Source organism: Lytechinus pictus, chromosome 3 (genome assembly GCF_037042905.1).
Source record: "Lytechinus pictus isolate F3 Inbred chromosome 3, Lp3.0, whole genome shotgun sequence".
In the NCBI taxonomy this organism is placed as follows: Eukaryota; Metazoa; Echinodermata; class Echinoidea; order Temnopleuroida; family Toxopneustidae; genus Lytechinus; species Lytechinus pictus.
In genome coordinates, this window is record NC_087247.1 from 48,159,639 (window position 1) to 48,184,526 (window position 24,888).

General features: G+C 34.4%; 1 protein-coding gene across 1 annotated transcript; it reads right to left on the reverse strand.

Annotated features, from left to right (window-relative positions):
• Positions 1–6,910: 6,910 nt before the first annotated feature.
• Positions 6,911–23,235, reverse strand: LOC129255538 (speckle-type POZ protein-like). Its single transcript, XM_064097239.1, has 7 exons — positions 23,118–23,235; positions 21,232–21,383; positions 19,920–20,047; positions 19,127–19,304; positions 14,993–15,171; positions 13,794–13,936; positions 6,911–13,126 (listed from the first exon to the last, which is right to left on the reverse strand). The coding sequence occupies exons 1-7, from the start codon at positions 23,213–23,215 to the stop codon at positions 12,979–12,981; spliced, it is 1,026 nt and encodes a 341-aa protein (XP_063953309.1). The 5' UTR covers positions 23,216–23,235; the 3' UTR covers positions 6,911–12,978.
• Positions 23,236–24,888: the final 1,653 nt, after the last annotated feature.

The window sequence follows — 24,888 nt, forward strand, 5'->3', positions numbered from 1 at the left end:
GTCATAATAGACGGAGCATACTGCATTCAACTAGGAATTTTAAAAAACTGTATTATGCGCTGCTTTCCTTCTTTAAACCCAAATAATGGTACTACTCACTGTAGTTGTGTCTTCACAAACTCTGTAACAAATTTCCAAAAGAAATGCAAAGGTCTCTAGTCACACTGCAGTATTCCAGATATCAAAAGATGCATCTCAAATCCAAGGCTCCCATGTGGATTACCAAGGAAAGAAACTTGTAATATTGCATTGAACCATGAATTGTTGGTGAGAGCTGGGTTCTATGCATGCCCTGTTATATCAAATTCTATGCACTATCTAATTAGTTTATGCAAATAATACATTTTAGTATGGCTGTAAGCTGTATTTGGTTTGCAATGAATGCTATGTTTATCTTTTATTAGTTTTACTACTTATCAAAGAGTGTAGCAAAAGGTTCTTACATCAAATAAACAAAACATATTACTGCTCTGAAACACTGAACACACTTTATGGAAGTTATGTAGTAATAAGTTCATGTACTAAGTCTGCAGTAATTCTTTGCTGATTATATGGCTGTGTAACAAATGTATAATGTATATTTGCATGAGACAAGTGCAATATGAGCATGTTTACTAGTAATAATACTGGGATTAGTATACAGATGTACTTTTGTTTGTATGGATATGTGTAATTCATTATCTGTCTGAAAAGTTTTCAGACCTATATACCCAGTTTGGAGAAAAGTCCATATTGAAGCATGTCCATATCATTCAATTATTGGCTGTAATTGTTTTGGGGTAAATAATTGAACATTGTTGTACTCCTATTACAGGAATGGACAATGTGAGTATGTTGTAGATATATCTTTATCTCCTTTTCCACTTAATGCTTTCAAATATTAGATTTACTAGTATCTTAATATAATACAAGTATACAATATCTAGCTTTTATGTTTGCTTTCAGAAGGATGATAATAGTCAGAACTACTAAATGCCTTTCCATAATTTTGTAATTTGTAAAGTTTTGGTAGTGTGCAAAATCATGTTAGTTTTCACACAGGCTTCAAACCTACAATTTTGAAATCATTGACAATGAAGGCAGTGTTAATTCTTTAAAAAAATATTAGTGTCTGACCTGATATAATTTTTTTTTTTAATCATGATCATCTTTTATTAGCATCTTTCAAAAATTTCTACATCCCTCTCTCTTTCTTACTCTTAGACAAAGAAAGATGTCACACAACTTAAAAAAATATCAGATCAAGAAGTTTATTTGATAGTGTTTTTTTTCTTCTAAGTATTAATATTTAAATTATCAAAACTACATTAACAGGCTTCTAATCAAGTTGTTTATACAAAGTATAAAAGATTTGGACATCCATGCTTTCATTTTGAAAGAAGTTATTAATCATGTTGTTACCGTGCTTTGCTCTATGTACCTTGCTGAATTACATGTACTGTTTTTGTCCATTAAAAATACTATTTCATTGCACATGAATACAATAAGTAATGTGTAGTTCATACACATGATTATTTACAAGTAAGTTAATGTAATTTTGTAACTAACTTGCCATGCCTTTTATTTGACAGCATCTTACATTTTCTTACATATAATATTATATGGCTTTTGTCATATCTACCATATAACATTGTGAAAAGGGGTGGCACCCTGGAGAAAACAGACAAGAAAATTAAATCAAGTGATAAAAGGAAATAAAGCTTAGTGATTTTAAATGAATATTGGATACATTAATTATGTAGAGAGGATACTGGAAATTGTCAAAATAACAGTACTGAGAAATGTCTCACCTTTGACCTAATGGGAAGAGTACCTATTTCATGTTTTTTCATACTCGCATATGGAAAAGCTTTATGTGAAAGGCCACAATCTTGTTTTCATTGGGAGTTGTAAACATATATGTTTGTAGTAACAGGAAAGCAAGAATTACTGCTGTTGCTGTTATCACTGTGTATGTATGTCGCCTAAAAGGTTCTAAGTTACCTGTAAGTAATGTATTATGCTATGCACTTGTATGTTTCAGTGCTGTCATGGTATTGCTGTCCAGTGTACGCAGCAACATTTTTCATGAATAAACATCAGTTCATATCTTTCAAAAGAGAAGTTTAATTCATTAATTAATAGATATTAACTTATTTTCTTCTCTTCTCCCACTCTTCCATTTTGTTATCTTTCTTTTTTTTCTTTCTTCCTTCAACTTTTTTTCCTCCTCATTTCCAGCCCTTCCTCATATTCTTCTCCCCTTCCTGTCTCCCTTTTTATTCCTCTTAATTCTCCCTTTTTATTCTTTTCTTCTTTTTGAACAGTTCATTTTCCTCATGTAGGGGATTCCTTGCCCACAAAAAATGATTGCAAATTAATCAAAGGCCCAATACGAAAGATTTAATGATGTCCCTACACCATGATGATGATTCAACATGTGAATGGTCATTGACTGACGGTTCTTCCCAACATGGATTTCTTCCAGTATAAGACAACAGACCATATTCATGATCCTTCATGTACATGTAATGTTGGATCCAGCAAGGACACTGAAACCAATAACGGCCCATGTACATTATATTTATATACTTGCCCCATAATGCAATGAATAATATGATTACACATAACTGTAAATCTATGGCAACCATATTCTTAAACTCACAATTTATCTTAGATCAGTGCATTTCTGAAGACAAACTGGTGGAATTGTCTTCGTCTGTCTCTGTATGGTGGTGGGTGATGGTATTCATTTGCCCATGAAGTACACGCAGTATATCCAGCAGACTTCTACAGTGCAATCAAAACACATAAACTGTTATTTACTAATTAATTTTTGACCTGTGTCGACCACCCAGGCTCCATAACCAGTAACAACTGCCGTTACTGACCCCTGCAATTCTTTCTGCGACAGGCCTGTTCCAAACAGAATTCAATTTGATTGCAACTAAATAATCAAGCACAACTCACTAAAAATACACAATTCTGATTGGTTGTAAATCAAGTTACATTTGATTGTTGGAGTTGTTTGATTGCAACTTTTTGTGGAACTTGCTCGTTGCAGATGATCGGTCGATGATGTAGCATTCAGCAGCAATAACAAGGGCACATTTTGATGTCCTCTTTTAGTGCAGGGAAGAGACAGTTCCTTAGCAAGCACCCCGTAACCACAGTAGATGACAGTATTAGAATGGTACAGTAGAATATAGTTGGATCCCAGTATTTTGAGGCTTTCTTCTCGGCGATGGGAGGCTCCGGAATACTCTGAATGAAAATAGAAAGAGCATTTTTTTTCATCACTTGTTTTTTTTTCTATTACTTAAAAATACTGGATAATGAGAATGACAATAGGAGTGATGACGATGATTTTGAAGATGGTGAGGAGGAGGAGGATGACGACGGTGGTGGTGATGATGATGACGACATGTGGTGCAGGTGAAGATGATCATAATATGGTAATAATGATTATATAGAGTGAATTATTGTTTCAAAACTGGATGCATTTAGACTAGTAGTAAAATGTGTTATTTTGAATTGCTGGTATATGTTTGCCCAAATTGCAAAAATAAGTTATGATGTGGTAAAAAATCAATTAGCTCACTATGGTTGATCAATTTTATTGGTTTGAGGGTGAATTAGTTTCATTTCATGTTTTTTTTTCTCATCGGAGGCTAATAAAAATGACACATCCAACAAAATTTAAGTTATTTAATGAAAACCATGCAAATCGAACCTCAGGCGACCCATCTCTTCCTGGTAAATGGAAGAAAAATCATTCTTTACGGTCTGGCCATCTTTTGTTTGGGGTCTTTAGGCCTACTTCATTGAAAAAAAAATACAGATGGGGTTTACAATCGGGATGCCTCCTGGCTGGCCGTGATAAGTGTAATAATTGTTGCAATTAAAGGGAAAATACTTTTTCTTACATAGACAGCAAGCGATCCTGCTTGATTGTGATGGTTGGGAATAGCTGCCACTTCCCTGTTGCTGATGTGATGTTTCGTCCATAACTTGGGAGCAATTACACCCTTGGTTCTGTTACTCGATGGGGTAGCTATTAGTTCATCCCATTTTAGTGTAGGAAGAGAGTCGTTTGGTGTAAGAGCTGGAGATCTAATGGTATGACCTTCCAGCTGGAAAACTGAAGGTTTATTTATTCAAAGAATTAGAAGATGGTGATGATTCAGATTAAAATTGCAATTTGAAGAAACTTACGATTTTATAGCTTTACACAAATGAAAAGAAGACCCCTTTCCGAGCATACACACACCATCTCACACGCACCCATGAACACACAGACAAGTTTCGTGAAGACAAAAACCAAGCTATTCAAAATGAATACGATTTAACCTGACTGCATGCATGGGGCTACTTTAGCTCCCCCCCTCCCCCTCTCTTCGGGCCTCCAGTCACCAAAAAGCAAATCATTCTTGATCTGCCAAATTGCATGATTTCTTCATATCACGCATAATTATATATTGTGAAACCTTTTTTAATGATTAGATATATCGGGAAATTCAGGAGTTATTTATAACTAACTTTGTTTCCCCCTGGGTTCGCCTGTCACGGAAAAAAACGCGTTTTACCCCGAAGCGAGTTGTGTGACAGGAGGAGGAGGGGGGGGGGTCGGGTGTCCAGGCAATTTATATTGACGAAGACTTCTTTTTTGTCTTTGGATTACACTTAAAATATGAATTAAGTAGTTGTAATCATCTTAATTTTGCTCTCTATAATATTTCCTAACATTTTGCACAAATAAACTTGATGAATTACTTCGCTTGAAATTTTTCCAAACGACTTTGATCGTCCGGACACACAACAACTGGGTAGCATGCCACGAGGTTGTGTGAGGAATAAATTACAAAACATTTACCTCATCACAGAATATATATTATGTTGGTAAATCATGCTTATAATATAATCACAATATTCACAAATGTAGAGTTAAAAAATACAGAAACATTTTGAAAAAAATATAAAGAAAACACCATAAACTTTTTATGAAATTGACCCCAAATCATGATGTCAAGAATGTCACATGATTATGATGTCCTCTTTTGGTGTGTATTCATAATAATTCAGACTCCAAACTAAGGGAAAGCAACACTTCTCGGTCCTAATTAAGTTAACAGCGACCCCTTTCAATACTCTCACCTGAAAAGGGGTCATAAATCATTCTCGGGTATTCAAAATAACGGTGACAAATTTTCATTCGATCGAGCAATAAAATCGTAGAGATCTTGGGAGGGAGTTGCATCCCAGCCCCCATCCCAGTCACTTTATGGGTGAAATATTATTTGATGACGTCAAAGAATAACATCAACACAAAAGTAAAAAACACGAATAGTCCTAATCATCATGATCGTGGTTGTCTCATATGTCTATAGCTAGTTTTTATGTGTCTCGAAAACCATCGATCTCATACCTAGGTCCAAACCAAAGGACCAATGAAAATCCAAGTTAGAATGTGTCTGGATGAGGAAAATTAGATGAAGTAGGCCCCTATGTTTGCGGTATAGGCCTATAGAATAATAGCCAGTAGTTTGGAATGTAACAGAGATGTTAAAAATGAGTCTAAAGTGGGTCCAAATTAGGGCTTAGGAACCTTAATTCAGATCTATCTATAGACCTACCGGTATACCCAGTTGTGCGTCCGCGACAGGTTGTGTGTCCGGACGATCAATTTTAGAAAGTCATTTGGAAAAAAAATACAAGCAAAGTTTCATCAATTTTTAGTACAAAACGTTAGGAAATATTATAGAGAATAAAATAGCAGATGATTATAACTATTGAATTCATACTTTTTAGTGTAATCCAAAGACGAAAAAGGAAGGCTTCAAAAATATAAAGTGTCCGGACACCCGACCCCCATCCTACCACCTTTCTGTTTCTCTCACCTCTCTCCTACCTCCTTTTGTTTTGCCCCTTTATCTCAACCTCCCCCATCCGATTCGAATCCAAATCCCTGACCCCCCCCCCCCCCATTTACTTGTGTGAAGTACCATTCAGTATTCATGTACATACCTTCTGACAAAATAAGCAAAAGAAGAATATAATCTATCTCCATTGTAGACACCAACCCCAAAGGTCCTCCTGTCACACCACAACTGCCTGATCCACCGAGCTCCCATTTCTTTTATAGGCCTATAAGCACGCTAATATGGATGCGCGATGATTTGCGCAAATTCCGCTCATCAATAAGAAACGCGCATAATCTTGAAAAAGTTATCCACGTCACACGTATACGGTACGTGGGGGTATTTTCGAATGATTAATTATTCTTTTTAGAGAGTAGTAGTTTTGCTTCTTTTGGTCTGAATAATATTAACACACGCCAAAAGATACATCGGGGTTCCGTTGCAGAAAGGTTTGTTTAAAATCAATTTTTAAAAATGATTCAATTACAAGTCTAGAATACGAGCAATTTCATTGGTTGAAAATCCAAGTTGCGATTGATTTAGGGGGTTTGATCACAACCCTTTCAGCAACGGCCCCACCACCTTTCCTTCTCCCTCTCTTCCCTGTCCCATCTCAACTTTATCTCGTCTCAATCCAAGTCAAACCCAAGCTCTGAATATATAATACAAGACAAATCTGTTTCTGTTTATGGTAACTCCCGGGTCCCGTAGAAACTTGGCAGGACAGCATCAAGAGATCATGATTATTTTTTTCATCCCAAATAAATCATTGAAAACTTTGCCTTTTTTTTTTTTTTTTATTGTTTTTGGTTTGTTCAGGAGGTACGGTGGATTTTTGGTTGTTTGCATTATTTATTTTTCTAGTGGAATACGTCATTTCAAATTCCTTCATACAATAAAGTAATTTCAGGACGAGGGAGGGACGGATGATATCAACCTGATTCTATTTCACTTTACTTTCACTTCTAAGAACCACCAACAACAAACATCATCACATAAAGACAATTATAATCTATGGTCTTCTACATACATGTACTTTATTTCAATATCTTACAAAATGTGCAATTGGGGTGTCCAACAAGCGATAGATAAGACTGGTGTCCCTTCTTCAAATAATTTCAGCAACAAACGCAAATAGAAATACAAAATAATAATGCCACATGAGAATGCTCCAGTCCCATGATTGTTATACTGTGACTATTTGTGACCATATAGGATAGCATACCTAGTTGTTGTGTGTTCCGACAATCAATTTTAAACGCCATTTGGAATAGGTAACAAGGAAAGTTTCATCAATTTTTAGTACAAAGTGTTATCATTATAGGAAACAAAATTGAACAAGATTTTAACTATTGAGTTCATATTTTTGTGTAATCCAAAAAAGAAAATGTTTCAAATCTTGAAGTATCTGAATACCCCCCCCCCCCCATCCTACAAGAAATGGTTGGGGATACATCAGCGTTCCATGAGAGTGACTGGTGGAAGAGCACAACTTCCTATGTTACAACCCTCTTGACACTTGAAATAAAAATGATCATTAGTGAATTTGAAATCACATTCTAGGAGCTTCATGAAACAATATCTTGGTGATAAACTATTGCTGTCTGCAATCATGAAAATCAGAGACTTGGTAACATGAAGGCAAAATATATAAATATAGCGGTAACAAGACTGTGTAGCAATGTTTGAATGTTAATTTCACAAGACAAACAAAAAAGTTTACAACAGATGTACATGTATATCATCAGTTGAGCTAGCTTATTTTGCACCATAAATAACATGGAAAGTTTGAATGATTTTGATTAAACACAAACAGTTATATAAGAAACAAGAACATTATTGAACAAGGCTCTTTCTAGTATCAAATAAATAGCTTTCTCTATCTACAAAACATGTTTATTAAAAAAAAAAAGAAGAATATTCATGTCACATATATCCGATTCAATAGTGATGCTGAACCCTGTAACACAAATATTTGTGATGAATTGCAAGACTAAAAGAACAATTTTGACTTGCCATTGTCATATTGTTATTGATTGCAAACATTTGTGTTACAGGGCAAATTATCTCTGCACTCATATCTTATCATACAACATTAGGTGGTTTCAGACCGCCTCAAAGTTCGTCAGTTCCAGGTATTCTCTGATCGGGAAATTTACCCCGATCAGAAAATACCAGGTATTTTGGTAATGTGAAAGCAAACTACGCGTAATTTCATTGAAAGAAAATACCCGCTAAATAGTAGGTACTTGGCGAAATTACGAGAACTTTCGCTGGCATTTTTCCAAGGTCGCAGGTATTTTGGCAATGTGAAAGCAATTTACGGGAACTTTTAGCCCAGCGTGTCGTTGGGCGTGGGCGCCGTGGGTGGCTGCTGGGCTAGTGGTTTTGAATCTCGCGCCTTGCCTGCTTATTAGACCATACTGCGCATGCTCCTAACTTCAGGAATTTATCCCGAAGGGTATGTTTCGGGGCGGTGTGAATGCAGGAATAATTAATGGGTATTTTTTAGCCTAAAAATGTTCTCGTAATTTAACGGGGATTCTTGTGATCGAGGCGGTTTGAAACCGCCTATTATATTTTCAAGAAGCAGAGTTCAGAGTTACATTTTGAATAATCGATTGTGTACAGAACTGCCATCCTCGCTATGACTCTACCATTTAAAAATCCAATTACCAGAAGAAAATCCTATGCTTGTCTGTTGTGTACTTTCCCACAGTATCTCAAGGATTCTAAATGTTATTGTTTTGTGGCAATTCATGCAAGTACATATATAAAGACTTATCCATATACATGTCATTTTCATTATAATTATCATTACTATTATCCTAATTATCATTATTTCAGTACTAGAATTACTCAATTCAGGTTAGCTGCAAATTGCCAGGAGTTTTTTTATGCATTTGCTTCATGGTAGATCTACTTAGAATATGACTGATTCCATGTATAGTTTTTTTTTCATAGGAAACTATATATTATTAAGAAAAATTGTAGTGTTGTATTTTTCGCAGAAAATTTGTTAGTTCACGAGAACCATAGGTGTCAATTCCCTTAATATTGATCTGCTATAAAAAAAAACTTTACCAACTTACAATATATATGAAGATGTGATTTCTTTTTCAAATGATTCTACAAAAGAGTGTAACCAACCAGCAATAAAAGATACTGGTGACCTTAAATTCTGGCTCAAATTCAATCAAAATGATTTCATTTTATGATCATATGAAGGATTGCCATTTTTTTTCTATGAACATACAAATATGTGCAAATCATCATTAAGCATAGTGCATTTGCAAAACACACAAGCCAAACTAAAAACAAGATGTAAATTCAGAATCATATAAATTTCAGTACAAATGCCATATAAACATACACTAAATCATTTACAATATGCTAAGATTCAACATACAGTTCTGGGAGTTCTCATCCACCCCCCCCCCCCCCTCTCTCTCTCTTTCTCACTTTAAATTGTTTAAGCTTCAGAATTACTCTACAAAGATTGCCATCATTTACAAGGACCATAAAAATCATTTAACCAGTTAACTATTCATCTTACACTTTATCCTGATACAGGCTGTAATAATATGCAACATTCCAAATGACTAACACATGGTTTAAGCAAGCGTTCATATGAAAAGCAAAGAGGACTTGAAGAAGCAGGGCTAGCATAAATCTGAGAACCAGTGGAAAGCCTTCAAGGGAACGGTTCAGGAAAGGACTTGTCAGAAGTTTTATCCAACAAAGTCTGTTTGATGAACCGTAGCATAGAAACAGTGCTTCTCAGCCAATCTAAATCAAGAAAAGCTGTTAGATCTGACAACTTGCCAGACAACATACTCCCTTGGTATACCTGCCCAACAATAGTTTGCAATGTTATACATTCAAATAATCACTGCAGGCATAATTTAATTGGGGCGAACCATCACATTCTGTTCACAGACCTATGGATAGAACCATTGACTGGCTTTCACAAAGGTGGTTTTGAAAACTGCTGGTTGAACTCATGGTTTATACAGATTTCATGTGTGAATTTTATGTCCAATGCTGATGTGCTTTTGTCACAAATGCGCCAAATTAATGCAAGTTGCCATAGTTGAGCATGCTATTTTGTTCATGAGTCCACTGTTCATAACAGTGGAATCAAAATAGCATGCTCAACTATGGCGACAAGTATCAATAGCACGATGTGATAAAACATCCATCAGTAGTGGAATTTTTTATATACGCTGTAAATTAGAAATCTGCAAAAACCATGGGTTCAACCTACGCTTTCCATAACTACCTTTGTAAATTTGGGCCAATGTGTCATGAAAATCACCAGCATGGGACACCATAGCATTCCTGCATGTACAGGAGGAGAGAATTGGATCAGGTTGGCATTTTATTTTATTTTTTTTACAATATTCAAGACTTGTTGCCCATAATTTCACATGCTGCTTCATCAAGTCCTATTTAGGCAGTTTAAGATTTGCAATGCACCTTTTATGACATGTTTATTTGCCAAAAACAGTTTACTCCTGGCCTTGCAAATGTGCAGTATTTTTGGCCAGATAAATATATTGCAGATAAAGTGTCCCTAATCAATGTTGTTTTTTTTTAAGAAGGAAAAATCATTTTTTTTTAGTATTTTGTGACTTTTTCAAGATGCTCCTTATTTAAATTTCCTCTTAAGAGGATGGATACTAATAACACTACTAATAATAATATCTGGGAAAAAAACCTTCATAGATGCCAGTTATTCTACAATTGATTGATTTTTTTGTACTGAGAAAACTAGACTGGTAAAATCTGTTAAATTAAACATATGAGGATTAAAGGCTTTAACTGAAGTATCCCTGTATCACAGAAGAATAAAGCATGTAAGACATACATGAAGTAGATCAGAAAGGAAACTCTTAAACATGAATAGAATATCATTTACACATTGACACTATTACACAAACGCGAACTATAATGAGACTCAACCCCCCAAAAGACAAACCCTAATATTTTCTGTGATGAATTTGTGATGCAAGAAGCTTTTTCTGCACAGTTTCAGTACTTTTTTCTATAGAGACCAAATCAAATTTATGCACTTGGGTACATGGTTCAGAAGTTACTAAAATCAGACCAAATTTTGTTCATAAATGTGATTTCATGTATAAAATTATTATAAAGCTGAGATACAAAAATGTATTGTACTTTTTTTCTATAAACTCAAAAATGAATTTTTCAAAAAGATTTTGTGGTCTTAATGTTGGCAAAAATGTTGGTAAAAACAAAAATAAAGAATCAATTAAAAAACAAAGACATACAATATAAATTGAAATAACAATAAAATACTAGATATTGTAATTAAAACAAAATGCAGAACCAATATGAATAATATAGTGATTGAAACAGGGAACATACGTACCAAGTTTTATCCCAAACTTGTGGTTAAAAGCCAAGACCTACAGGGAGAGATGAATAAGTCACCCCAGTGACCCCATCCATAGCTAATCCTTTTAAGTGTTAAAATAGCCTAATATTTTAAATAAAAATATGGCTACATTGAAATATATAGGAATAACAAGTATTTGGTTTGACCGTTGTACGTTCAGATGGTACAAATTCTATATAATCTACGGCACTTGTATAAATGTATAACATCGCAACTTATGAAATATCAACTTATTGCCTCCAAATTTGCTCTAAAAATCATGGAAGAATGTCACAAGTACATTCTTAAAACAACAATGCAAAGAAATCAAATCTGAAGAGTCTTTTTTGTAAATCAAAGACATGAAATGCAATTATGATGAGATCCTTTGTGATATAGGCATACTGTGTAAAATGTAAAGTCCTCCCCCCCCCCCCCACTTCTTAGCCAAGTTACAATTGTTTCAGTGTTTGGCATGAAAATGTGATCTTACTTTTTATCTTTTGCCTTCCCACCACAGTTTAGGATCAAGGAGAAAAAAATCAGTCCAGTGTCAAATCATCTAGGTGCAGGGAGGGGGGGGGGTAGTCTGGATCATGTTGTATATTAGGGTAACTTCTACAGAAATTTTGAGTTTAGTTGGCTGTTTAGCACAGTTGTAATAAAATAAACCGTTAATCGCAGACTTACCAATAATGTCAGATTTTATGCAACCATAACCTAAATATGATAGTGACAGTATAAGAAATAGGAATACTTTGACATTACAATGTCTGCATTTTTTAAGCATTCAAGTATGAATTGAAAATTAAATAGGAATAAATATGGATTTGAATCATATCCTTGGCAATGAGTGCTTAAATAGAGTTCATAAAACATCAATGCTATGCCAAAATGCCTATAACTATGAAAATAAATTATAAAATGGCTTTTGCTGTTCATTTCATTACACAAGAGTGAATTAAACAATAATTTCCTACAGATAATTAATACTGGGTTATTGGTGGGTGTATTGAACTCTAACATTTCCAAAGCCAAAATCTTCATCATAATAATTAACTCATCCATGAAATATACTACAATTCAAGTAAAGGAATTTGCATAATCACTTAATCAGAAATATCATCTTGTTGATAATTGCCTTGGTTGACATAAGCAATGAAGTTATGATGCTGAATGGTGTATAATTTGCACCTTGCATCACCTGAATGATCCTTCAACGTTGCATATTTTCTTCATGTCCACATGGAATAGAGAAGCACTAAAACCACCTTCGATGATGTGAGGTATGGCAATCTGTTACTGTAGAGTAAGCAATCTTGGATCCTTAAAACAAATGTCATTGGTTATGGATATGTATGTACTCATCTCCTTACACGATCATCAGTTATACTGCCAGAATACATAGTTTGGTAGTGAACAATACCGCAATCTCCACCATCACCCGGCAGCTTTTTACATTATCTTTCACTTCCATGATCCCACGCAGCCCATGGATTCAATTCAACAGGAAGTCCTTTCCATACCTCACTGCAAACAAAAGTTCCATACATACATCCTTCTTTTCATTTATCTACATATCAAAAAAATTCAAGAAGATCCTATTCACAGAGAGAGTAAATACCACAGCGTCACAAAAGTCTATATCACATGGAGTGTCTATTTTGCACAGGTATGCTTTCAGTTCTGCTTAAGTCTCTTCCTTGGTAGGCCCATGAAAGGCGGACTTTGTGATGTGGCCAGCGCTCGGAAAGCATCAGCAACCAGCCCTGGATGACTGTGCACCATTGTTTTCCATCCATTGGTATCCATTACCTCTGTTGCATGGCTGTTGAAAGGGACAAAGAAATATGCAAGATGAAACATGTGTGCAAGATCAAGAAATGGGAGGGGAAATAAAAAAAAACAGTAAGACAGACAGCTACATGGACTTTGAAGTAATAAGAGAGTTTGTGACAGAGAGAGAAACCAACTGAAGAGCACTGCAGATCACACTACTTATGTCCAGGCCAATAAGTTTTCACTCTCTCAACATCATATAGCAGATTGTCAATCATTAAAATATTTTTCATTTTATCTTTATAGTGTGATTTTTATTCATATTTCATTGTTTTTTTCTCCCCTGCTTGAACTGCTGCAAGGCGGCATAACATGTAGAAGAGTTTGAAGAATACAAGCCAGAGGACAACAGACAATTAATTTCCCTGCCCTGATTTATTGTCATAATATGCAATTACCATGGTTATGTAGTTTGCAACACATTGTCTTACACACTTCATATGACCATTGAGAGTACAAAATTTATGAGCACAGTTCAAATAATGTGCAAGCAATGTCCATCCTCAATATTCCCTCCCCCTGATATATTACCAAACTATACAGTTCAACTCTAATGTGAAATTCTATAGGCCTCTTCAAATTTACTGATGGTATATTTAACTTCTGACTGGAACAATAAAAAGTTCAGTAATGAAATACTTTACATTAATACAAACCTATTTGTGTAATCGATGGCTACAGCTTTAAGTTGATCTGCGCTATGAAGGTCTGCTAAAACCAGGATATCTGCAACATTGTCTATCGTTAAATTGGTACATAATGCCTCTTCGCACATAACCTTCAGCCGATCTAATGCATACTGCACAAAACAAAAATAAGGTTCATGGTTAATTCCACTTGATGGTCATAATAAACATTTAATTCAATACAGTAGATAATATTGTTTATTTGTATTTTCCTTGGCAATGTCCTTAATCAGCCATTTCATAGTGAAAATAGTTTCATATGGAGTAACCATGAAATATAACACAATACCTATATTATGTGACGAAACTTCACGTATTAATGAGCAAAGCAAGCTTGAAATTTTAATGTCAAAACCAGGTTGCGCAAAAATATTGGACAGGATTGGTTTGTGATATGACAAATGTGCTTATTCGACAATTGGCTCATTAGCATTACTTTTGTATTATTTGCTAAGATTCTCTCACTGATCCCTGAAATAAGGAATCAGATTCACACATAAGTTTCTGCGCAAATCGTTTTTGATATGCCTCATTATTTATTGTTTGTAATCTGCCATGTGTGAATGATTTGCTAAGCTGTTGATTTCAAATCAGATTCCAATCTTGCCATGAGTATCAAACTTTATAGTAAAAACGTATTTAATAATTTTGAAATCTGTCCCTGACAAGTTTCCTTGTTTGTGGGATGCATTGTATACATATAATGACAGGTTTCCTTTTTTGTGGGATGCATTGTATACATGACAGGTTTCCTTTTTTTGTGGGATGCACTGTATACATGACAGGTTTCTTTTTTTGTGGGATGCACTGTATATACATATAATATACCATAAGAGCATGGGCAATAACTTGTTCCAGTTCCTGGTTACAAAATGACTTAATATATTTGGTATATTTGGTGAGGTATAGAAAATCAATCAGCCTCAAGGAAATGGTCTTGATTCTGTTTCTTTTGATTTGTGTTTTGATCACAACCTTTATTGGCATATCATTGAACCTTCCAAAGTGGTTGAAATTCCTTATGTGAAATGGCAGTCACAGCCATCTGATTTATTTTATGAAAACCCAATTACATTGATAATGGAGGACCATGTTCCTTACTTGCTCAAGTAGGGCATTAAATAATTTTCAATTTGGACAGTTGCCTTTATGTAGGACATCTTGCCTACCTTGTCTGCTGCTGCTAGTAACTCATCAGCCATTTTCTCAAGGTTAGGAGCCTTGCCCGTGTAGATGAACCTTAAAATTTCCTTCATAACACTGTGTTCAACATCCGTGATTTCCACCCTTCCATGTCTCTTCTCTTCCATTTCATGCTCAAACATAGCATTGAAGACTGGAGATCTTGCTGCAGTTAGAAAATGAGAGAATGCGAAAAGAAATTTATAACAGAGGCAAATGTTATTGAAAATTAAAAAGTCTTATTCTAGGAGAAACAAAATTGGCACATACATTTCTTTGGCTTCCTGGACAACCTAGAATCCAATAAAATGATCACTCAAGAGTCTGTATGTATCAATGACAAAACATGTGCCAAAGGATTCTGGAAGAAATTGCGCAATTGTTGAGAAAAAAGCAAAATAAGCATTACATTTCCAAAAATTGCCAGGTCTTTTTCCAAGGAATAATAATACACTATCCCACATGTGCTTATCTCTGTTGACAATCTTCAGTGTGATTGTGTTTCAGCTTAGATTTCATGCTTTCATAAATTTCAGTTTATTTAAATGTACCAGATCTAGATCTGGGATGATAGGGTAACAATTAACCTTGGTTTTTTAGACTTTCTCATGAAATCAGTGTTTACTGCAACTACTTTGTAGTAATTTCATTTATCTTTAACAAGTCAAGGTCATACAAATTAAATGCATACATTATCAATGGGGAGCATGTAAACAAAATATTTAGTGTAACAATATATATGTTGAGAACACAAGATATATTATCCACTCACATCCCCCATAATGTGATCCTAGATATGAGAAACAGTTTGAAAGAAAACTATTGATAAATACAACATATCTACGCCATTACAACAACAACAACCTTACAAACCATGTAAATTAATACTCACAGTAATCATTTGAAGGAGTCTCAGTATCCATGCCCTTAATGGACAGGTGGGAAAATGTAACATTTTGCAAGTTTTCATCCAAGTGCTTGAAATATAATCCTGAGCAGAATCTAACATCACCTTTCAATGATCACGGCCATAACATTGCAATTATGGTAACTAATATTGCAACAGGGCTCAGTAACAAATCAAAATCATGGTTTCCAGTGAATGCACAAGTTACCATAAATATACGGGTCCCAGAGACACTGTATACTAACACAGAGATTTAAATGGACCTCATAATATCATCATACTTATCGTTAAAGGTCAAGTCCTCCCCAACAAAATGTTGATTTGAATAAATATAGAAAAATCAAACTAGCATAACACTTAAAATTTCATCAAAATCGGATGTAAAATAAGAAAGTTATGACACTTTATTTTTCACAAAACAGTGATATGCACAACTCAAATGAGAAAGTTGATGATGTCCCTCACTCACTATTTCTTTTGTTTTTTATTGTTTGAATTATACAATATTTCATTTTTTATAAATTTGACAATGAGGACCAACTTGACTGAATAATATAGTATTAAACAATGCTCATTCCACATGTTCAGGGAGGAATTAATCGTTGTTTCACTTGACAAGGAGGAGAAAAATAGAATATTCCCTATTTCATATAATAAAATACAAAAGAAATAGTGAGTGGATGACGTCATCAGTCTCCTCATTTGCATACCCACCAGGATGTGCATATAACTATTTTGTGAAATTAAGCAAAACTTCTTAACTTTTTTATTATACATCCGACTTTGATGAAATTTTCAGTGTTATGTTTGTTGGATTTTTCTCTTTTTATTCAAATCAACTTTTTGTTGGGGTGGACTTGTCCTTTAAAGAGGCAGGCGGGAGAAACCCCCAAAACAACATTGAATCAGATCTAAGATGGAATCAGAGAATAAATCAAAGATCTCTTCCTTTATTCACAATGTACTACGAAATTTGATGTGTCCAAGGACACAGATGCCCCCACTTAACGCGATCAGAAATTCATTCCATATGATTGAACTTAATATCGTGCAGAAACCAATATGCATATATATAATGAACAAATTTAGACCTCTGACCTAAAGACTCACCCTTTCCATAATAATCTCTGACAGAAGATGACAGTCAGGTAATTTGATGTGACCTGACTGTATTTTGGTGTCATCTACCCAGACACCAAACATTTTTAATATCTGGGGGGTATTCTGAAAAGTCTCGTAAGTTTCCACTTTATAACTTTCCTCATAAGTTACCCATTTAATGGAGCGCTACCTCCAAATTTGTATTCTGAAAACTCTATTAGCGCTCAATTAACTCCCTTTAGGCCACTCCCCTACTGAGCCGAATTAGCCAATCAAATGCGCTCTTACAATGTAAAATTTTCTACTAGCGCGCAGTGTTTCTTCACTTTGCTGGCTTACAGCGCAGCGCCCAGCTGCTGCAGGTGCACTGCACCACGATCTTAATACAAATATTTTTGCTGAAAAATAATGCGAAGAGTATTTGCATCAGAGATTGGAGGTTCGTTATGTTGTCTTGTCCCTTTCTCTCTCATTTATTGTACCTTTGTGATTTTCTCTTTTTTTTAACGTGTTCTGATATTCACATCCACCTATTTGAATCCATTTGTAGCTTTCTTTGTTTGTTTTTGTTTTTTGCTTTTATACAATATTTTATTTGCCTCTGTCTCGATCGGGGCCCTGATCGGGGGGGGGGGGGGTTCTTCTTTAACTTAATTTCTACTTATTTTAAAAATAACATACTTTTCATTTATATGAGAAATCTTCTCCAACAAAATACTGATTTGAATTAAAAGATTTTTAAAATCAAATAAGCATAATTTTTAACAAGCCAAAATTTTATCAAAATTGGATGAACAAATGTTATGACATTTAAGATTTTATAGGTGGGGAAAACGATGGCATCACTCACTATTTTTTTTCTTTTGTATTTTATTCTATGAGAAAATGTTCATTTAAATACTAAAAGGGTCTATGCTTATATTTTATTGTCGGAAACAAGGTTTGATTCACCCCTGAACATTGCTGCACCTACCATGAATTGGCAATCTCATTATTGTCAAAATAATGTGCAAAAACAAAATACTTTATGATGCTAATGATAAAAGAAAATATAGAAAGAAAAATAATAATCATATTTCCCCTATAAGTACACAATTTCTGTTTCCCTTTTCCCTCTTTTCAAATTTCTTTATTAACAAATATACTCCCTATTCCTTATTTTACTTGTTTCGATATACCACCTTCTTTCCCTTTATTCTATTCCCTTTTATACATTTCTCCTTTATTCTCTTCATTCCTCCTCATTTTGGTTGCAGTATTAGACCGATTTGATGATATCTATACGAAATGAAAGCCACATTTAGCAAGAGATGATGAGACTTAATGGACCTCTTATCACAACTAACTTTCCCAACTGGAAAGTCCGCTAATTGAATGCTATGAGACTTTTCAGAATACCAAAAGTCTCGTAACTACTCAATTAAGTCTTCGCGCAGTCATAACGCGTACTATTGCAAGTGCGCACAATGCACCCCTGCCAAATAAGGAAAGGGGCACTTACCAAATACCAGAATATCAGATATACCAGAAAATATAAATATAAATATCAGAATACCAAAATGCTAATTGACCTTTCAGAATACCGCCCCTGGTGAATATTTCCAAAGTTATCATGCGGAAACCAACTTGCATATATAATGAGCTATGACCTTTGTCCTGCGGACTCCGAATTTGAACTTAGCCTGTATTTCAGTGTCATCTACCTACATGTACACACCGCAAATTTTTTAAATCCGTTGAATAATTCAGTTATCATACGGAAACCAACTCGCATATTTAATGAGCTGTGACCTTTGACCTGCGGACTCCGAATTCAAACTTAGCCTGCATTTTGATGTCATCTACCTACACACCAACAATTTTTAAAATCCATGACATTTTTTTTTTGTATTCGCGCGTAAACCAAGTGGGGGGACGGACAATCGGACAGGGGCACCGCTTAATGCCCCCTCCAGATAAAAATCAAATAATCAAGTACCAGTTTAACAATCCATAATAAATGTGTTCTTGACCAATGAAGCAACACCATTTCAGTAGCTTGTAACCTTGATTGTAACTTGCTGCAGATTTTATGAAACAAGGCTGAGGAAGGTATGAAAAATAATTACTACACCTGCAAGGATTGCTGTGTGAGCTTTGAACTCTTGACCATTGACACACAGAGTGACATCACTGAATGCTGCCCTCTCTAGTAACGCACTGAGGTCATCCGCTAATCTGCATTCCGGTACCTTGAGCTGTGATTGGTTAGACTGTCCATAGACATTTACTGTATCTGCGACAACACTCACCTGAATGGTAAAGAAAAAAAATAATCACAAAGATTAATGTAAATGAGACATTAAAATCTAATTCCTATCATCTGTACAAGAAAATTAAATGAGATAAATTAACAGAAAGGTGAGATATAATTTTAGCACTTTGTTAACAGATGAAATGCTACAATCCTATGGTTTGGAGCTACGACTAGATCTTCATTCGCAGCGAAAAGACGGGAAGGAATTTGTTGCTTGACAATACAAGGGAACTTTCTTTAAAATGTTATTATTGCTTTTCACTCACCACTATTATGATCTAATTCCTGTAACTGAATTCCTCAGAACAAACATGTCAGAGAAAATCACAGACAAAACACTTTGTGAAAAAGGTCAAGTAGCATGAGATTTCAATACTATAAATCTACAGAAAGTCTTCCATGCATATGTTATGCTAAATATACTAATATTAATGAGAACAATAGTAGTGGTTAATTTCTCATTTCATTTTTTCTGTAATTGAGCAAAGGTTGTTAAGCTACATTGCAGAAATATAAATTATGTCTGTCATCTTGATATGAAGATGTAGACATTTCATTTTTGAAATTAAGTTCACTTTATCAACATTTTATTTTAATGAAAACAATTTACCTCACAGAAGAGGGTAAGTTTATCATCTGGAAGTAAACCGTTGGCCTCATCCATCAAGAAATCTCTCCTTATGAATTTCTTGAATCCCCAATCCTTGCCCTGGACAAATTTGTATGCTCGTTGGCTCTCTGAAAATATAATGATTATTTTTTATTTAAAAAAAGTTCGTATAGACATGTTTGACTAAATTTCCTACACAGAATGCTTCATACACTGTAGTATCAAATACAAGAATGTTTGATTTGCAAAGTGATCCGAAACTGACTGTGTCATTTTAACCATGTTTTATTTACATTTTACAAACATATATGGTATTGGTTTAAAGTCTGCAGTTATACACTTTCCAAAATGCAAATTCTGTATTCTTTGCTGTTTTAAATATCAAATTTTGTTATTTGGTGGTATGTATAATATAAACCATATGATGAAACAAACTTAATTGTGATAATCTAATAATCTAAGAAAATCAGACGTTTCCACAGCAGTATGCAGACAAAGCTTTGCGAACACATGCTAAACACTGCAAAGAAGTTGAAAGGCAGATTTTCCACTTGTACAGAATTTTGTTCCTTTTGTTTATAATATTGGGTATTGCCACGATTTTCAATGAATTTTGGGATTTCAAATTGTTTGGGAGAAAATTATATTTTCTGTGAGATTCTGCAAATTTTATTTTCGGTGAGATTCTGCAAATTTTATATTCTTCATGAATGATGAATAATATATTTCTATTTTCTGTATTGCGGAAAACTGGGGACTTTATATTAGGTTAGTGATAGGCCATGTAATTAACATGAAAGGGATTTCTTTTTCATACACATACCCTCATTTTTTTTCCATATTCCTTCATATCCCAATTATCAACATACGAACAGAAAAATATCAGTGATCATTCAGATATACCACTCCAATGAACCTCCCTTTCATTATCAATTACATTGAAGTATCATTTTCTTGTTCAAATTTGATTGACGTCCAATTTGAATTGAACCAATCTGTCTACACCTGTCACTTTCTGTATTTTTTTAAAGAAAACATTTTGTCAAAAAGTTAAATATACATGTACCCTACCAGCACATTAAGCTTTACTCACAGTAGATATATCAGAACATTAAAGGGGACATCTGCCCTGTTACTACCTGGTATGAAGGAAGAACAGGCATATCAGTTTGAATTCAATAAGGTTTTATCAAATTAATGCATGCATAAAAAAATGCAAAATATCTGTGATGAAAGAGGATATAAGCAGAGAAAGAGAAAATAATCTTGAGATTTTCCACAATTACTATTACAATAATTGTGATGGACTCACCCATGGCTTTTGTTTCTTCTCTCTTGGCATTGAGTATAGAAAACTTAAACTTGGCCCTGACTTCAGCTTTATTACAGGACACAAGGAGGAGATAGAGAGAGAGATAATCCTTGCTCTCTTCATCAAGGCCCTTCGGGTTCACACGCAAACACCTGCAAACAAGGAAGAGAGAAACAGAAGTACAAAATGAGAAAACGAGATGGGTAAATGATGAGATAGAGAGGAAGAAAGGGGGAATCAGGAGGGATGATATGGAGAGATGACACACAAAAAATTGAGAATTCAGATATCTTATCAAATTTTAGAGTTAATGGTTAAAAATGTAAACCGAATATTGATAGTTTTTACTTCTGATTTTATTTTAATTATAAATTCTTTATTTCTTTCAATTTTAAATTTTATAATACATGGATGTTGGATGTGAGAGGGACGATATAATAACAAACCAATTAAGTAGGAAACTAATAATCATTATACATATTGTTTATAACAGAAAAAAGGAAGACAACTTAGGCAAATCAATTTGACAGGGGAGCATTCCAAGCAATATTGATTGCCACAGAGGTTTTGAACTACACGCAGACAAATTTGTCTTTCACAAAACAGCCTAATCCCTTGAAACCTGAAAGAAGTGATACTCTCCAGATTAGGTAGTTGTCACAAGGGTAATTTTTTGTAGTGGTTTAAAATGTTGATCATCTTGCCATGGGTTTCATGTTTTTTTTCCATGTGTTGTTTTTTAAGGAATATCATTTTGATTCCATTTGGTTGTCAATAAGGAAATTAATTAAAACCCGTCAGTTCTATGCAATAGTCCACTGAACAATGGACAGAATTTTCTGATAATAGACAGTTCTGACACAGACCACTTTGACAACAATTTTTACTGTCATGCTTTCACTTGTCTACTTAAACATGATTGTTGTTTGGTCCTGATGATCACTTGAACATTGGCCTTTTTAATGGATTTTCTGGCATGCAATTAATAATAAAGTTCTTCAAGCTTTCTTTTATACAGTGCGTCCCAGAAAAAACGAAACCGAGATTTAGCGATGATTTATCATAATTTCATCAAAAATAAAATAGACAAATGACCTTCCAATGTAAAGCTTAGAATCTCCTCTTTCATCTGATATTACTTAGATTATTCCTCATTCACGCATGAGTGAGCAAAAACAATTTGAAGGAAGGATACCAAAAACTCATTTGGCGGGGGGTATATGAATTTCAAAAAGAAAATCACATGTCTTAAAAGTTCAATATCTGCTCTTTAATTTGATACCTCAATTACAGAAAATGGTCAAGAAATAACAAAGTTCTGGTTATTTGAAATAAGGCTTGAATTTCCATAATTTCGTTGAATAAAATGTTTTCACCAGTTTCCCACAGAAGCTATCGCACGGTTAACAAAAGACTTTAATGCATGGCTGATCGTAAACAAAACGGAGAGTCGAGTGAGTTTGAACGCTAGCCTGCAAAACCTCTTCATTTTATGAAATTATTGAAATTCAAGCCTTATTTCAAATAACCAGAACTTTGTTATTTCTTGACCATTTTCTGTAATTGAGGTATCAAATTAAAGAGCAGATATTGAACTTTTTTAAAATGTGGTTTTCCTTTTGAAAGCTAGATACAACCCCCCAAATGACTTTTTGGTATCCCCTCTTCAAATTGTTTTTGCTCACTCATGCATGAAGGAGAAATAATCTAATTAATATCAGATGAAAGAGGAGATTCTAAGCTTTACATTGGTAGGTCATTTGTCTATTTTATTTGTGATTAAGTTATGATAAATCATCGCTAAATCTCGGTTTCGTTTTTTCTGGGACGCACTGTATATGATTGTATTGCAACAATAGAGAAGATTAATTTGTTTCCTAGCTCACCATTTTAGCTTGTCATTAGCACCTGATGAAAATGTTGAACTCTTCAGCACTTCTCCCATCTCTTCTCGACAAAAGCTAAAGTTGTTAATTGTCCACATGTATGAGAACTTTACAACCTTCACCTACAGGTTGGAAAAAAAACATATTCAAAAGGGGTGTGTTACATATTAGTTACATGTAATATACATGTAGTTATTTGATGACTATAAAGCTTGAGGTCAGATTGGGAGAAGAGGAATGGAAATGGTGTTTAATATCAGAAACAAATATTCACATACAGTACACCAGGCAAACAAATATAGTAAAATCTGCCATATCTTTAGTAACCTCTGTCCAACATGTTGGTACTGAACAAAAGAGGATATGCTCTATCATGGGATATGTAGGCCTACATGTACATCACTAGAAATCAATTACATCTCAGTATAATTTTCCTGTTTAAACCCTGATATTTTGGTAAAATTTAAATGAAATTGATACCAATATTACACGTACAAACATTTTTTGCTCATATTTTCACACCATGAGTACAAATGTTTAATTTTATGGGGTCATTTTTTGAGTAATAACATGATTCAAATTTATAATATGATTCCAATTCTTTGGCATCATTAGGAAAAATATAAATAGTTTCATCCCAAAATTGTCATTACTTCTTGAGACAATACATACAATTTGTCAAAAAAATCACTGTATAACTTGCCAGCTAATAGTATTGTGAGCACAGAATAAGCTTTTACATGGTAATATTAAGAGTCAATTGTGATGCGAGCTCAAGATTGTAATGAGCCTTTAATAAGGGGTAGATACGCAAACTTTGACCTCATAATTATGTCACGAAGTAAATTCTGAATTAGCATTACAATCACCAAAATACAGTACTTAGCATTAGAATCACCAATATACAAATAGCGAATAGGCATGAGTGCGATGGTGCGAGATTTCATGAGGTGAAAGAAAGATGCTCTATTCAACGAAGCGTTAGCCGAGTTGAATAGAGCGTCTCTTTCTTTCACCGAATGCGAAATCTCGCACCATTGCACGAATAAGAATATTCGCTATTTGTGTTGTACAACGCCTCAGAATTTAGCAAAAATATGAAAAAACAAGAGTTTATCCCTGTGGTAATCTATGAACAAGTGGAACGCCTCTGGCAGTCTCGCATGCATTACGCAATTTAATATAGCAGCTGTGCTAACTTTGAAAACTACTATAAAATAATCATTCACATAAACATCATTCATATAATGACATAATACCACGTTCATTGACCATAAATGACATTTGAACGGAGACTTAAGACTGTCAACTACACCCATGTCCACATTTCATTCACTCTATCCATAAACTTTCAAAGTTATGATGGCACTTCAACAATTACCCCAACATGGCCTAAGTTTATTGACCTTAACTGACCTTTGACTTGGTTTTGTGACCTGAAACTCACAGGGGATGTTCAGTGATGCTTGATTACTCTTATATCCCAAGTTTTATGAACTAGATCCCTAAACTTTCAGAGTTAGGATGGTAATTCAACAAATACCCCCAACACGGCCAAAGTTCATTGACCTTTAATGACCTTTGACCATGGTCATGTGACCTGAAACTCGTACAGGATGTTCAGTGATACTTGATTACTCTTATGTCCAAGTTTTATGAACTAGATCCAAAAACTTTCAGAGTTAGGATGGTAATTTAACATATACCCCCAACACAGACAAAGTTCATTGACCTTAAATGACCATTGACCATGGTCATGTGACCTGAAACT